We start from the raw sequence: 16,693 nt of genomic DNA, 5'->3' as shown, positions 1-16,693 counted from the left end.
TGGTGGCTGTGTGGAATGCTCTGCCCCAGAGGGCAGTGGAGGCCCAGTCTCTGGATTCATTAAGAAAGAGTTGGATAGAGTTCTCAAAGATAGTGGAATCAAGGGCTATGGAGATAAGGCAGGAACAGGATACTGATTAAGGGTGATCAGCCATGATCATATTGAATGGCGGTGCAGGCTCGAAGGGCAGAATGGCCTACTCCTGCACCTATTGTCTATTGTCTATTGTGATATGCGCTTCTTGTCAGATGTGGGAGTTTAAGGAGAGTTTATGGGTTACTGTGGATTATATCTGCCATAAATGCTGTTGGTTGTGAATCCTATCAGAATGGATCGGTTGGAAACACAGTTAGAGGAAATGAGGAATTTGCAACAGCAAGGGTATGAGATGGATGACAGTTATAGGAAGGGGGGAAATTCTCAGACCCAGTCACATAGATGGATTAACTCCAGGAAAGGTAAGAGAGGTAGGCAAGTAGTACAGGATTCTTCTGTGGCTATCCCCATTTCAAACAAGTATGCTGTTTTGGAAAATGTAGGGGATGATTGATTCACAGGGGAACGTAGCACGAACAGCCAAGTTTCTGGTATTGAGACTGGCTCTAATGCAACGAGGGGTATGTCAGGTTCCAAGAGATCAATTGTGTTAGGGGACTCTCTAGTCCGAGGTACAGACAGACGTTTCTGTGACCAGCAGAGAAAAATCAGAATGGTGTGTTGTTTCCCTGGTGCCAGGATCAAGGATGTCTCAGAGAGGGTGCAGAATGTTCTCACGGGGGAGAGGGGCCAGCAAGAGGTCATTGTCCACATTGGAATCAACGACATAGGAAGTGAAAAGGTTGAGATTCTGAAGGAAGATTACAGAGAGTTAGGCAGGAAGTTAAAATGGAGGTCCTCGAGAGTAGTAGTATCTGGATTACTCCCAGTGCTACGAGCTAGTGAGGGCAGAATTAGGGCAGATGAGTGCATGGTTGAGGAGCTGGTGTATGGGAGAAGGAGGATGCTCAGGCGGATTTAAACTGGTAAGGTGTGGAGGGGGAGGGGCGGGGTGGGGACCCAGGGAGATGGTGAGGAATGAGATCAACCTGAGACTGGTACAGTTGAGAACAGAAGCAAGTCAAACAGTCAGGGCAGGCAGGGACAAGGTAGGACTAATAAATTAAACTGCATTTATTTCAATGCAAGGGGCCTAACAGGGAAGGCAGACGAATTCAGGGCTTGGTTATGAACATGGGACTGGAATATCATAGTAATTACAGAAACATGGCTCAGGGATGGGCAGGACTGGTAGCTTAATGTTCCAGGATGCAAATGCGACAAGAATGATAGAAAGGGAGGCAAGAGAGGAGGGGGGGGGGGTGACATTTTTGATAAGGGATAGCATTAAAGCTGTGCTGAGGGAAGATATTCCTGGAAATACATCCAGGGACGCTATTTGGGTGGAACTGAAGAAATAAGAAATGGATGTTCACCTTATTGGGATTGTATTATAGACCCCCTAATAGTCAGAGGGAAATTGAGAAACAAACTTGTAAGGAGATCTCAGTTATCTGTAAGAATAATAGGGTGGATTATGGTAGGGGATTTTAACTTCCCAAACATAGACTCCGCCGCCTTCGCCTCTGCGCCTACTTCTTTAACCAAGACTCTCGCCCACCCTCTGACGACCCCTTCTCCCGCCTCCAACACACCCCATCCACCTGGACACCCCGTACTGGCCTCCTACCTGCCCTCGACCTCTTCATAGCCAACTGCCGCCGCGATATTAACCGCCACCTGAACTCCCCCACCCCTCTCACCCACTCCAACCTTTCACCCTCGGAACGCGCAGCCCTCCACTCCCTCCGTTGCAACCCCAACCTCACTATCAAACCAGCAGACAAGGGAGGCGCGGTAGTAGTTTGGCGCACCGACCTCTACACCGCTGAGGCCAAACGCCAGCTCGCAGATACCTCCTCCTACTGCCCCCTTGACCATGACCCCACCCCCCACCACCAAACCATCATCTCCCAGACCGTCCATAACCTCATCACCTCAGGGGACCTCCCATCCACCGCCTCCAACCTCATAGTCCCACAACCCCGCACCGCCCGCTTCTACCTCCTGCTCAAAATCCACAAACCTGACTGCCCCGGCCGACTCATTGTCTCAGCCTGCTCCTGCCCCACCGAACTCATCTCCGCATACCTTGACACCGTCCTGTCCCCCTTAGTCCAAGAACTCCCCACCTACGTTCGGGACACCACCCATGCCCTCCACCTGCTCCATGATTTTCGCTTCCCCGGTCCCCAACGCCTTATTTTCACCATGGACATCCAGTCCCTGTACACCCCCATCCCCCATCACGAAGGACTCAAAGCCCTCCGCTTCTTTCTTTCCCGCCGTACCGACCAGTACCCTTCCACTGACACCCTCCTTCGACTGACTGAACGGGTCCTCACCCTGAACAACTTCTCTTTCCAATCCTCCCACTTCCTCCAAACGAAAGGAGTAGCCATGGGCACCCGCATGGGCCCCAGCTATGCCTGCCTCTTCGTAGGATATGTGGAACAATCCATCTTCCGCAACTACACTGGCCCCACCCCCCACCTTTTCCTCCGCTACATCGATGACTGTATCGGCGCCGCCTCGTGCTCCCACGAGGAGGTTGAACAGTTCATCCACTTCACCAACACCTTCCACCCCGACCTCAAATTCACCTGGACAGTCTCAGATTCCTCCCTCCCCTTCCTCGACCTTTCTATTTCTATCTCAGGCGACCGAATCAACACGGACATCTACTACAAACCGACCGACTCCCACAGCTACCTGGACTACACCTCCTCCCATCCTGCCCCCTGTAAAAACGCCATCCCATTCTCCCAATTCCTTCGACTCCGCCGCATCTGCTCCCAGGAGGACCAGTTCCAAAAACGTACAACCCAGATGGCCTCCTTCTTCAAGGACCGCAATTTCCCCCCCCGACGTGGTCGACGATACCCTCCACCGCATCTCTTCCACTTCCCGCTCCTCCGCCCTTGAGCCCCGCCCCTCCAACCGCCACCAGGACAGAACCCCACTGGTCCTCACCTACCACCCCACCAACCTCCATGTACAGCGCATCATCCGCCGTCATTTCCGCCACCTCCAAACGGACCCCACCACCAAGGATATATTTCCCTCCCCTCCCCTATCAGCATTCCGTAAAGACCACTCCCTCCGTGACTCCCTCGTCAGATCCACACCCCCCACCAACCCAACCTCCACTCCCGGCACCTTCCCCTGCAACCGCAGGAGGTGTAAGACTTGCGCCCACACCTACCCCCTCACCTCCCTCCAAGGCCCCAAAGGAAACTTCCATATCCGCCACAGATTCACCTGCACCTCCACACACATCATCTATTGCATCCTCTGCACCCGATGTGGCCTCCTCTATATTGGGGAGACAGGCCGGCTACTTGCGGAGCGTTTCAGAGAACACCTCTGGGACACCCGGACCAACCAACCCAACCACCCTGTAGCTCAGCATTTCAATTCCCCCTCCCACTCCACCAAGGATATGCAGGTCTTTGGACTCCTCCATCGTCAGACCACAACAAAACGACGGTTGGAGGAAGAACACCTCATCTTCCGCCTCGGAACCCTCCAACCACAAGGGATGAACTCGGATTTCACCAGTTTCCTCATTTCCCCTCCCCCCACCCTGTCTCAGTCAAATCCATCGAATTCAGCACCGCCTTCCTAACCTGCAATATTCTTCCCGACCTCTCCGCCCCCACCCCAGTCTGACCTTTCACCCTCACCTTGACCTCTTTCCACCTATCACATTTCCGACGCCCCTCCCCCAAGTCCCTCCTCCCTACCTTTTATCTTAGCCTGCTGGACAAACTTTCCTCATTCCTGAAGAAGGGCTTATGCCCGAAACGTCGATTCTCCTGTTCCCTGGATGCTGCCTGACCTGCTGCGCTGTTCCAGCAACACATTTCCAGCATAGACTGGGACTGCCATAGTGTTAAAGGTTTAGATGGAGAGGAATTTGTTAAGTGTGTACAAGAAAATGTTCTGATTCAGTATGTGGATATACCTATTAGAGAAGGTGCAAAACTTGACCTACTCTTCGGAAATAAGGCAGGGCAGGTGACTGAGGTGTCAGTGGGGGAGCACTTTGGGGCCAGCGACCATAATTCTATTAGATTTAAAATAGGGATGGAAAACGATAGACCAGATCTAAAAGTTGAAGTTCTAAATTGGAGAAAGACCAATTTTTTCCGGTATTAGGCAAGAACTTTCAAAAGCTGATTGGGAGCAGATGTTCGCAGGTAAAGGGACAGCTGGAAAATGGGAAGCCTTCAGAAATGAGATAACAAGAATCCAGAGACAGTATATTCCTGTCAGGGTGAAAGGGAAGGCTGGTAGGTATAGGGAATGCTGGATGACTAAAGAAATTGAGGGTTTGGTTAAGAAAAAGAAGGAAGCATATGTCAGGTATAGACAGGAGAGATCAAGTGAATCCTTAGAAGAGTATAAAGGCAGTAGGAGTATACTTAAGAGGGAAATCAGGAGGGCAAATAGGGGACATGAGATAGCTTTGGCAAATAGAATTAAGAAAAATCCAAAGGGTTTTTGGAAATACATTAAGGACAAAAGGGTAACTAGGGAGTGAATAGGGCCCCTCAAAGATCAGCAAGGCGGCCTTTGTATGGAGCCGCAGAAAATGGGGGAGATAGGAAACGAGTATTTTGCATCAGTGTTTACTGTGTAAAAGGATATGGAAGATATAGAATGTAGGGAAATAGATGGTGAGATCTTGAAAAATGTCCATATTACAGAGGAGGAAGTGCTGGATGTCTTGAAACGCATAAAGGTGGATAAATACCCAGGACCTGATCAGGTGTACCCTCAAACTCTGTGGCAAGCTAGAGAAGTGATTGCTGGGCCTCTTGCTGAGATACTTGTAACATCAATAGTCACAGATGAGGTGCCGGAAGACTGGAGGTTGGCGAACGTGGTGCCACTGTTTAAGAAGAGTGGTAAGGACAAGCCAGGGAACTATAGACCAGTGAGCCTGACCTCGGTGGTGGGCAAGTTGTTGGAGGATATCCTGAGGGACAGGATGTACATGTATTTGGAAAAGCAAGGACTGATTAGGGATAGTCAACATGGCTTTGTGCATGGGCAATCATATCTCACAAACTTGATTGAGTTTTTTGAAGAAGTAACAAAGAGGATTGATAAGTGCAGAGCAGTAGATGTGATCTATATGGACTTCAGTAAGGCGTTCGACAAGGTTCTCCATGGGAGACTGATTAGCAAGGTTAGATCTCATGGAATACAGGGAGAACTAGCCATTTGGATACAAAACTGGCGCTAAGGTAGAAGACAGAGGGTGATGGTGGAGGGTTGTTTTTCAGACTGAAGGCCGTGACCAGTGCCACAAGTGAGCATAAGAGGTACAGTTAGTAAGTTTACAGATGACACCAAAATTGGAGATGTTGGGGACAGTGAAGAAAGTTACCTCAGATTACAACAGGATCTGGACCAGATGGGCCAATGGGCTGAGAAGTGGCAGATGGAGTTTAATTCAGATAAATGCGAGTTGCTGCATTTTGGGAAAGCCAATCTTAGCAGGACTTATACACTTAATGGTAAGGTCCTAGGGACTGTTGCTGAATAAACAGACCTTGGAGTGCAGGTTCATAGCTCCTTGAAAGTGGAGTCGCAGGTAGATAGGATAGTGAAGAAGGTGTTTGGTATGCTTTCCTTTATTGGTCAGAGTATTGAGTACAGGGGTTGGGAGGTCATGTTGCAGCTGTACAGGACATTGGTTAGGCCACTGTTGGAATATTGCGTGCAATTCTGGTCTCCTTCCTATCGGAAAGATGTTGTGAAACTTGTAGGGTTCAGACAAGATTTACAAGGATGTTGCCAGGGTTGGAGGATTTGAGCTATAGGGAGAGGCTGAGCAGGCTGGGGCTGTTTTCCCTGGAGCGATAGGGGCTGAGGGGTGACCTTATAGAGGTTTACAAAATTATGAGGGGCATGGATAGGATAAATAGACAAAGTCTTTTCCCTGGGGTTGGGGTATCCAGAACTAGAGGGCATAGGTTTAGGGAGAGAGGGGAAAGATATAAAAGAGACTTAAAGGGCAACGTTTTCATGCAGAGGTTGGTGCGTGTATGGAATGAGCTGCCAGAGGAAGTGGTGGAGGCTGGTACAATTACATCATTTAAGAGGCATTTGGATGGGTATATGAATAGGAAGGGTTTGGAGGGATATGGGCCAGGTGCTGGCAGGTGGGACTAGATTGGGTTGAGATAACTGGTTGGCATGGACAAGTTGGACCGAAGGGTCTGTTTCTGTGCTGTACATCTCTATGACTCTAAATGTGCTGCCCTATTTTGTGAATGGATGAATTGTTTTTGTTTTGGATGAAGTAAGAAAAGGAAAAGATGGTGTATGTTGTTGCACTTGGAATTGAAGAAAGAGTCCAACAAGACACCAAAGGGAAGGCTGTTTAAGAAAATTGAGGCTCATGGGAAAGGGGGCGTCATTGTCCACTTGGAGAAACAGTTGGATTAAGGACAGAAACCATGGTGAATAGTTATTTTCCAGACTCAAGGATGAAAGATCATGGCTTTCCCTAAGGGCCAGCACTCGGATAATTGTGTTTTCTTTTTAAATTTATATGGAAATATTGAAATGTGGGTTAAAATTTCAATATTTCCCAGTGATGTTGAAAAGAAGTGAAGATGATAGCAATGGGCCATTGTGAGTAGAATGGGTAGACAAGTGGCAGATGGAGTTTAATGCTACATTTTAGTTGTCGGGACAAGAAGAGGCAACGTAGACTTAATGGCACAGTTCTTACCAGTGGAGAAGAACAGAGGGACCTGGAGATGCAGGTGCAGACACCTTTGAAGGTGGCAAAACGTATTGAGAGGGTGGTGAGCACAGTATGTGCGATCTTGGGCTTTATAAACTACAAGAGGGCACAGGCTCGAGGTGAGGGGGTGGGTTGGGGAAGCGTTTTGGGGAGAAGTGCAGGTCAAATGTTTCACCTAGAGGATGGTGGATGCCTGGAATGTACTGTCAGTGGAGGTGGTGGAAGCAGTATTTAAAGCGTATTTTGATAGACACATGAATGGGAGGCGAACAGAGGGATGGAAATCATGTATGGGCAATGAGTAACAGGTTGAAATAAGGATCAGGAATCAGTGCAGGCTTAGTTCCTGGCCTGTTCCTGTGCTGTATTGTATTGTCAATAGATGCGAAGGCTGGAAAAGCAAGCAGGAACAAGAAAGTCAATGTTTCAGGCCGAAAACCCTCTTCAGGACTGGATTGTATTGTATTGACTCCAGAACAAGCTGAGCCGTTATAAAACTCCAGTTCGGACACAGCTCGAGTATTAAATCCAAAGCTGTTCACCACACTTTAGGAAGGGTGTGAGATGGTTACAAAGGAGATTTATCAGAATGCTTCTGTTCTGGTCATCTATTAGGGATGCGAGATTTTCACGATAAGGTCAGGGTTCAGGAAGGTAGGGTATTCAGTTTGGGAACCAAGGAAGTTAAGGGAGATTAGACAGATGTGAACTAAGATGATGGAACACTTCAGTAAGAGAAACACTGAGGATCTATTCCCATTAGCCGGTGGTCCAGAATGAGTGGGAGTAGACTGAAGGTTCTGGACGAGAAACACAGGGAGAGAAAGCTTTCTAATGCAATGAGAGGGGCTGATCTGGAACTCACTGCCTGTGAGGATGTGGAAATGGTGAGGATCGAGACCTCAAAAGGAAACCAGATGGTTTCAAGGCAGGACTCTGGAGAGAGCACAGGCCGTGGAAATTAGACTGACCAGATGGCTGCACAGAGATTGATGACAATGTATCAGAATTTAAAGTCAGGGAAGACACTGCATGCCAGACATCCCCAGAAAACACTGACTAACTCACAGAGAGGGGCTGAATAACATCGATGTAACCAAAGCAGCAGCAATGAAGAAAAAGGTACCTCTCAGAACAGATGCATTCCGTCCCAAGGTTTGAAAGGAAGTAAGTGAGAATATTGCATCTTCTCTTGATAGTCAATGGTGTTACCATCAATGAATCCCCCACTATCAGCATTCTGGGAGCCATCATTGACCAAAAACTAAACGAGGCTTGCCACATAAAAAACATTGGCTGCAAGAGCAGGTCAGAGGGTAGGAATCCTGCAGCAAACAACTTATCTCCTAAGTCCCCGAAGCCTGTCCTACCATCGACAAGGCACAAGTCAGGAGGGTGAGGGAATATTCCCCACTTGCCCCTGGATGGGGGCAGTTCCAACAACATTCAAGAAGCTCAACACCATCCAGGACAAAGCAGCCGCTTGATTGGCCCCACATCCACAAACACCCACTCCCTCCCCCCAGCGACGCTCAGTAGCAGCAGTGTGTACCATCTACAAGATGCGCTGCAGAAATTCACCAAAGATCCTCAGGCAGCACCTTCCAAACCCATGACCACTTCCATCTAGAAGGACAAGGGAGCAGATACATGGGAACACCCCCCCCTCTCGCAAGTTCCCCTCCGAGCCCCTCACCATCCTGACTTGGAAATATATCGCCGTTCCTTCAGTGTCACTGGGTCAAAATCCTGGAATTCTCTCCCTCAGGGCATTGTGGGTCAACCCACAGCACATGGACTGCAGCGGTTCAAGAAGGCAGCTCACCCTCACCTTCTCAAAGGGAAAAGTCAGAAGGCACATGACACCAGTCCAACAGGTTTACTTGAAATCACAAGTTTTTAGGTGACAAAGGTGCAGGGCTCCAACTTTCTCCACCCCAGTCCAACACCGGCACCTCCACATCATTCTCAAGGGGCGACAAGGAACGGACAATAAATGCTAGCCCAGCCAGTGATGCCCACATCCCCTGAAGGATTTCATTTCAAATCTCTTTGAAATAAGAGCCAACACGCCATTTGTCATCCTAACTGCTTGCTGCACCTGCTTGCTAGCTTTTAGTATCGCCTGGACAAGGAGCACCAGACCTCTATGGATGCCTGCACCTCTCAACCCAGTTCAGAAATATTCTGCCTCGGCTTTCTTCGACCAAAGTAAATAACTTCATGCTTATTCACGTGATATTCCATCTGCCATGTTCCAGCCCATTCACCTCTCCTGCCCAAGCCCCCTTCAGGCCTCCTTGAACCCTTCTCGAGACTCCCATTCCCGTCCAATTTGATGTGAGCAGCAGATTTGGAGATGTTACAATTGCCCCACTCCACTGCTCCATCTCTTTCACATCCATTGGCTCAAGGGCACAAGTCCTCGGTCGTCTTTCTGTGAAGACAGAGACAAAGTAACCGTTATGGCTTCCCTTGATCTCCATTCTAAATTCTCCTGTTCTCAACTGCGATTGCCTTTATCAATCATTCTCCTTTGAGATATTCAGGAGAAGCTTTGACATCCTCCCTGATGAAGGAGCAGCACTCAGAAAGCTAGTGCTTCCAAATAAACCTGTTGGACTATAACCTGATGTCGTGTGATTTTTAACGTTATGTTCCCCATCAGTTTGCATGCCCATTCTTTATTCCCTTTGAACCTGGCAATTTTATTTCTTTCAAGCACCAATTCAATTTCCTTTTGAAATCATTGGTTGTTTCCAGTTCTATCACCCCACACGTGCACAGAATTGCAGGCATTCCCCTGTTTGAAACGTTAAACTTGTATCTTCTTGTTCTTGCGCAGTTGGTTATTCCTTTTCCATAGAACATAGAACATAGAACAATACAGCACAGAACAGGCCCTTCGGCCCACGATGTTGTGCCAAACATTTGTCCCAGCTTAAGCACCCATCCATGTACCTATCCAATTGCCGCTTAAAGGTCACCAAAGATTCTGACTCTACCACTCCCACAGGCAGCGCATTCCATGCCCCCACCACTCTCTGGGTAAAGAACCCACCCCTGACATCTCCCCTATACCTTCCACCCTTCACCTTAAATTTATGTCCCCTTGTAACACTCTGTTGTACCCGGGGAAAAAGTTTCTGACTGTCTACTCTATCTATTCCTCTGATCATCTTATAAACCTCTATCAAGTCACCCCTCATCCTTCGCCATTCCAACAAGAAAAGGCCTAGCACTCTCAACCTATCCTCGTACGACCTATTCTCCATTCCAGGCAACATCCTGGTCAATCTTCTCTGCACCCTCTCCAAAGCTTCCACATCTTTCCTAAAGTGAGGCGACCAGAACTGCACACAGTACTCCAAATGTGGCCTAACCAAAGTCCTGTACAGTTGCAACATCACTTCACGACTCTTGAATTCAATCCCTCTGCTAATGAACGCTAATACACCATAGGCCTTCTTACAAGCTCTATCCACCTGAGTGGCAACTTTCAAAGATCTATGAACATAGACCCCAAGATCCCTCTGTTCCTCCACCTCACTAAGAACCCTACCGTTAACCCTGTATTCCACATTCATATTTGTCTTTCCAAAATGGACAACCTCACACTTGGCAGGGTTGAACTCCATCTGCCACTCCTCAGCCCAGCTCTGCATCATATCCAAGTCCCTTTGCAGCCGACAAGAGCCCTCCTCACTATCCACAACTCCACCAATCTTCATATCATCTGCAAATTTACTGACCCACCCTTCGACTCCCTCATCCAAGTCATTAATAAAAATTACGAACAGCAGAGGACCCAGAACTGATCCCTGCGGAACTCCACTTGTAACTGGGCTCCAGGCTGAATATTTACCATCTACCACCACTCTCTGACTTTGACCGGTTAGCCAGTTTTCTATCCAATTGGCCAAATTTCCCTCTATCCCATGCCTCCTGACTTTCCGCATAAGCCTACCATGGGGAACCATATCAAATGCCTTACTAAAATCCATGTATACTACATCCACTGCTCTACCCTCATCCACATGCTTGGTCACCTCCTCAAAGAATCCAATCAGACTTGTAAGGCAAGACCTACCCTTCACAAATCCGTGCTGGCTGTCCCTATATCAAGCAGTGTCTTTCCAGACACTCATAAATCCTATCCCTCAGTACCCCCTCCATCACCTTACCTCCCAACGAAGTAAGACTAACTGGCCTGTAATTCCCGGGGTTATCCCTATTCCCTTTTTTGAACAGGGGCACAACATTCGCCACTCTCCAGTCCCCTGGTACCACCCCCGTTGACAGTGAAGATGAAAAGATCATTGCCAACGGTACTGCAATTTCTTCTCTTGCTTCCCACATAATCCTAGGATATATCCCATCAGGCCCGGGGGACTTGTCTATCCTCAAGTTGTTCAAAATGTCCAACACATCTTCCTTCCTAACAAGTATCTCCTCTAGCTTACCAGTCCGTTTCACACTCTCCTCTTCAACAATACAGTCCCTCTCATTCATAATAACTGAAGAAAAGTACTCATTCAAGACCTCTCCTTTCTCTTCAGTCTCAATACACAGTCTCCCACTACTGTCCTTGATTGGACCTACCCTCGTTCTTGTCATTCTCATGTTTCTCACATACACATAAAATGCCTTTGGGTTATCCTTGATCCTATCCGCCAAAGATTTTTCATGCCCTCTCTTAGCTCTCCTAATCCCTTTCTTCAGGTCCCTTCTGGCTATCCTGTATCCCTCCACTGCTCTGTCTGAACCCTGTTTCCTCAACCTTATGTAAGCCTCCTTCTTCCTCTTTACAAGACATTCAACCTCCCTCGTCAACCAAGGTTCCCTCACACGACCATTTCTTTCCTGCCTGACAGGTACATACATATCAAGGACACGTCGTATCTGTTCCTTGAAAAAGTTCCACATTTCCACAACATCCTTCCCTGACAGCCTATGCTCCCAACTTATGCTCCTCAGATCCTGTCTTACAGCATCATAATTACCCTTCCCCCAATTGTAAAACCTACCCTGTTGCACGCACCTATCTCTCTCCATAACCAAGGTGAAAGTCACAGAATTGTGGTCACCATCACCAAAATGTTCACCCACTAACAAGCCCATCACTTGTCCCGGTTCATTACCGAGTACCAAATCCAAAATGGTCTCCCCTCTGGTCGGACAATCTACATACTGAGTTAGAAAAGCTTCCTGGACACACTGCACAAACACCGTCCCATCCAATCTACTTGATCTAAAGAGCTTCCAATCAATATTTGGGAAGTTGAAATCGCCCATGACTACTACCCTGTGGCTTCTGCACCTTTCCAAAATCTGTTTCCCAATCTGTTTCTCCACATCTCTGCTGCTATTGGGCGGCCTATAGTAAACACCCAACAAAGTGACTGCACCTTTCCTATTTCTGACTTCAGCCCATACTACCTCTAAAGGCAGATCCCCCTCGAACTGCCTTTCTGCAGCCGTTATACCATTTCTAATTAGCAACGCCGCCCCCCCCCTCCTTTTTTACCAACCTCCCTAATCTTACTGAAACATCTGTAACCAGGAACCTCCAACAACCATTCCTGTCCCTCTTCTATCCATGTTTCCATGATGGCCACAACATCGTAGTCCCAGGTACCGATCCACGCCTTAAGTTCACCCACCTTATTTCTGATACTCCTTGTGTTGAAGTATACACACTTGAACCCATCTCTGTGTCCGCAAGCATTCCCTGTCAGTGCTACCTTCTTCACAGCCTCCCTACATTCTTGGACATCCTGACAAACAGCTAGCCTACTTGCTGGACTACAAGTCCGGATCCCATCCCCCTGCCAAATTAGTTTAAACCCCCCCGAAGAGTGCTAGCAAACCTACCCCCCAGGATATTGGTGCTCTTCTGGTTCAGGTGCAACCCGTCCTGCTTGTACAGGTCCCACCTTCCCCAGAATGCAGTCCAATTGTCCAAATACCTGAAGCCCTCCCTCCTACACCATCCTTGCAGCCACGTGTTCAACTGCACTCTCTCCCTATTCCTTGCCTCACTGTCACGTGGCACTGGCAACAACCCAGAGATGACGACTCTGTCTGTCCTAGCTTTTAGCTTCCAGCCTAACTCCCTGAGATCTTGAATGAGCTCCCCACCCCTCTTCCTACCTATGTCGTTGGTGCCAACGTGCACCACGACTTCTGGCTGCACACTCTCCCCCTTAAGGATTCTGAAGACACGGTCCGAGACGTCTCGGACCCTGGCACCCGGGAGGCAACAAACCATCCGAGAGTCTCGCCCATGCCCACAGAACCGCCTGTCCGTCCCTCTAACTAGAGAGTCTCCTATAACTAGCGCTCTCCTCCTCACCCCCTTTCCCTTCTGAGTCTCAGAGCCAGACCTCACGCCACAGACCCGGTCACTGCAGCTTAACCCTGCTAGGCTGTCCCCCCCACCAGTATCCAAAGCGGTATACTTATTGTTTAGGGGAATGACCACAGGGGATCCCTGCACTGCCTGCTTCCTCCCTTTCCCACCTCTAACTGTTACCCAGCTACCTCTGTTCTCTGGTGTAACTATGTCCCTGTAGCTTCTATCTATCACCTTCTCAGCCTCTCGAATAATCCTCAGTTCATCCAACTCCAGTTCCAGTTCCCTAACTCGTTCTGTGAGGAGCAGGATCTGACTGCATTTCCTGCAGATGAAGTCGGCAGGAGTATCGGTGGTCACCCCTACCTCAAACATCCTGCAGGAGGAACATTCCACTGTCTGCGCTGCCATAACTCTGCACTTCGTCTCCAAAGCAAGAACACTGAGTAGCTTACCTGTGAACTTTAAAGTTAGGTTAGAGGAGGAGGATGGGAGGGAGGCCCTACTGTGGAGGGCCTGGGGACTAGAACACACCCACTCAAATATCAATCACTTACCTTCCCGACCAGCTCTGCGCTCCAACCTCACTTCCGCCCAGCTCGCGCCGCTCTCTGCTGAGAGCGCCATCTCACCTAAGCCTTTTCTGGTCCTGTACCCTTCAATACATTCCTCCCACCCCCAGCTTCCTTTCATCCAAGGAGAACAACTTCAGATTTTTCAACTTGTATCTGGAACACCCCTTTCTTAAACCACTCTGGTAAATCTTCAATACTTCCTCCAGGTCAATTATGTCTTTCCGAGCAGTCGGGGTCCAGAGTGTACCATCAATCACCTCATCCACACACAATTTTTCCTATTTATTGGCAACAGTTATTTTAATTCACCAACTCAGGTATGTAATGACACATCTCCATGGCTGAGATAGGACTTGAACCCAGGTCTTCTTGTCCGGAGGTTAAGACACTACCACTGTGCCACAAGTGCTGTCCCCCAGTTTCGTGTGCTGAAAGGCGACCAAAATCCACCATCTGTTTCTCTTGCCAAAAATATTAAGAAGCCTCAACATCATTTGGCGTTGACCGCCGTCATACTCTGCCAGTTGTGCCAAGTTGAGATGCCATGCAAGCCTCCAGAGTTTGGAGATGAGATTCCAACTTGGTGCTGCACTGTGCCAATTTGGCCTGGTCAAGAATCCTTTGCCATGGGAGATATGGAGGCAGGTGTTTCATGTATAGGCAATGAATGGGTTGGACTTGGACTGCACTCTCCAATAGGTGGTAGACCACCCCTCTACTCTCTTAAAATGCAAGTCACTGTCCCGCCACTCTGTAAAATTGAAGTAAAGCTCCCTCTACACTGTCCCCCCATCAAACACTCCCAGGACAGGGACAGCACGGGGTTAGATACAGAGTAAAGCTCTCTCTACACTGTTCCCCATCAAACACTCCCAGGACAGGGACAGCACAGGGTTAGATACAGAGTAAAGCTCCCTCTACACTGTCCCCCCATCAAACACTCCCAGGACAGGGACAGCACGGGGTTAGATACAGAGTAAAGCTTTCTCTACACTGTACCCCATCAAACACACTCAGGACAGGGACAGCATGGGGTTAGATACAGAGAAAAGCTCTCTCGACACCATCCCTTCATCAAACACTCCCAGGATCAGGGGCAGATTGGGGTGACACACAGTGTAAAGCTCCCTCTATTCTGTCCACATCAAACACTCCCAGGACAGAGGCAGCACAGGGTCAGATACAGAGTAAAGCTCCCTCTATACTGTCCCCCTATCAAACACTCCCAGGACAGGGACAGCACAGGGTTAGATACAGAGTAAAGCTCCCTCTACACTGTCCCCCCATCAAACACTCCCAGGACAGGGACAGCATGGGGTTAGATACAGAGTAAAGTTCCCTCTACACTGTCCCCCCCATCAAACTCTCCCAGGACAGAGGCACCACGGGGTTAGATACAGAGTAAAGCTCCCTCCACACTGCCCCCCCCCCCCCCCCAATCAATCACTCCCAGGACAGGGATAGCACGGGGTCAGATACAGAGTAAAGCTCCCTCTACACTGTCCCCCATCAAACACTCCCAGGACAGGGTCAGCATGGGGTTAGATACAGAGTAAAACATCCTCTACACTGCCCCCCGATCAAACACTCCCAGGACAGGGACAGCACGGGGTTAGATACAGAGTAAAGCTCCCTCCACACTGCCCCCCCCATCAAACACTCCCAGGACAGGGATAGCATGGGGTTAGATACAGAGTAAAGCTCTCTCGACACCATCCCTTCATCAAACACTCCCAGGATCAGGGGCAGATTGGGGTGACACACAGTGTAAAGCTCCCTCTATACTGTCCACATCAAACACTGCCAGGACAGGGACAGAACAGGGTCAGAATAAGAGTAAAGCTTCCTCTACACTGCCCCCCCCCCCCCCCCCCCATCAATCACTCCCAGGACAGGGATAGCACGGGGTCAGATACAGAGTAAAGCATCCTCTACACTGTCTCCCATCAAACACTCCCAGGACAGGGACAGCACGGGGTTGGATATAGAGTAAAGCTCTCTCGACACTGCCCCCCGATCAAACACTCCCAGGACAGGGGCAGCATGGGGTTAGATACAGAGTAAAGTTCTCTCTACACTGTCCCCCATCAAACACTCCCAGGACAGGGGCAGCATGTGGTTAGATTAGATTACTTACAGTGTGGAAACAGGCCCTTCGGCCCAACAAGTCAACACCGACCCGCCGAAGCGCAACCCACCCATACCCCTACATTTACCCCTTACCTAACACTACGGGCAATTTAGCATGGCCAATTCACCTGACCCGCACATCTTTGGACTGTGGGAGAAAACCGGAGCACCCGGAGGAAACCCACGCAGACACGGGGAGAATGTGCAAACTCCACACAGTCAGTCGCCTGAGTCGGGAATTGAACCCGGGTCTCTGGCGCTGTGAGGCAGCAGTGCTAACCACTGTGCCACCGTGCCGTCCACAAATAGGTACAGTGTACCTGTGTACTGGGGATAAGGTGGCTGCACCAAAGGTGGGGATTTTGTTTTCACCAGAGGAGCAGGAGTCTCCACCAGTGATGCAATGCTGTGTGCCAGAGGAGAGGACAGCTGTAAAACGTGAAGCTGAACTTTGTGTTTTTATTGTAGGCTGATGGGAGCAAGCTGCAAAAAGACCTGAAAGCCTATCTAAATGCTGTGAGAGGTATGGAATGTCCCTTAGCTTTCTGATGATTCTCTTTATTCCCATGCACTCATTTAATCCTCCCTGTCTTTGAAAATTACTCTTCCCCACCATCTTATGAGCCTTATATTGGCATGTTCTCTTCTCATTGTTCAGGCTAACAGTTGATTGATGGGCGCATCCGGGGAAGTAGTGATACTGATCTCTGGGTCGCTGTCTATCTGTGTTCGCCCAGCTTCAGGCTCTGCTGTGATGCCCTGCAGAGTCAA

General features: G+C 49.0%; 1 protein-coding gene across 4 annotated transcripts in view; it reads left to right on the top strand.

The window, feature by feature from the left end:
- LOC122543269 (myc box-dependent-interacting protein 1-like) overlaps window positions 1-16,693 on the top strand; it is an 89,923-nt gene that overhangs the window by 38,879 nt on the left and 34,351 nt on the right. For all 4 annotated transcript variants that reach the window (XR_015755753.1, XM_087985573.1, XM_087985572.1 and 1 more), the window contains one exon: window positions 16,391-16,445. Coding sequence is in view for 3 of the 4 variants with exons in the window: in XM_087985573.1 (XP_087841699.1) it covers window positions 16,391-16,445 (55 nt within the window). In the remaining variant the exon portion in view is untranslated. The remainder of the gene's footprint in view (window positions 1-16,390; window positions 16,446-16,693) is intronic.

Source organism: Chiloscyllium plagiosum, unplaced genomic scaffold, assembly GCF_037043375.1.
Source record: "Chiloscyllium plagiosum isolate Xiang-an unplaced genomic scaffold, Cpla_swu_hap1 HiC_scaffold_53X, whole genome shotgun sequence".
Lineage (NCBI taxonomy): Eukaryota > Metazoa > Chordata > Chondrichthyes > Orectolobiformes > Hemiscylliidae > Chiloscyllium > Chiloscyllium plagiosum.
The sequence above is the reverse complement of the archived record's forward strand: the minus strand, read 5'-3'. Positions and strand labels throughout refer to the sequence as shown.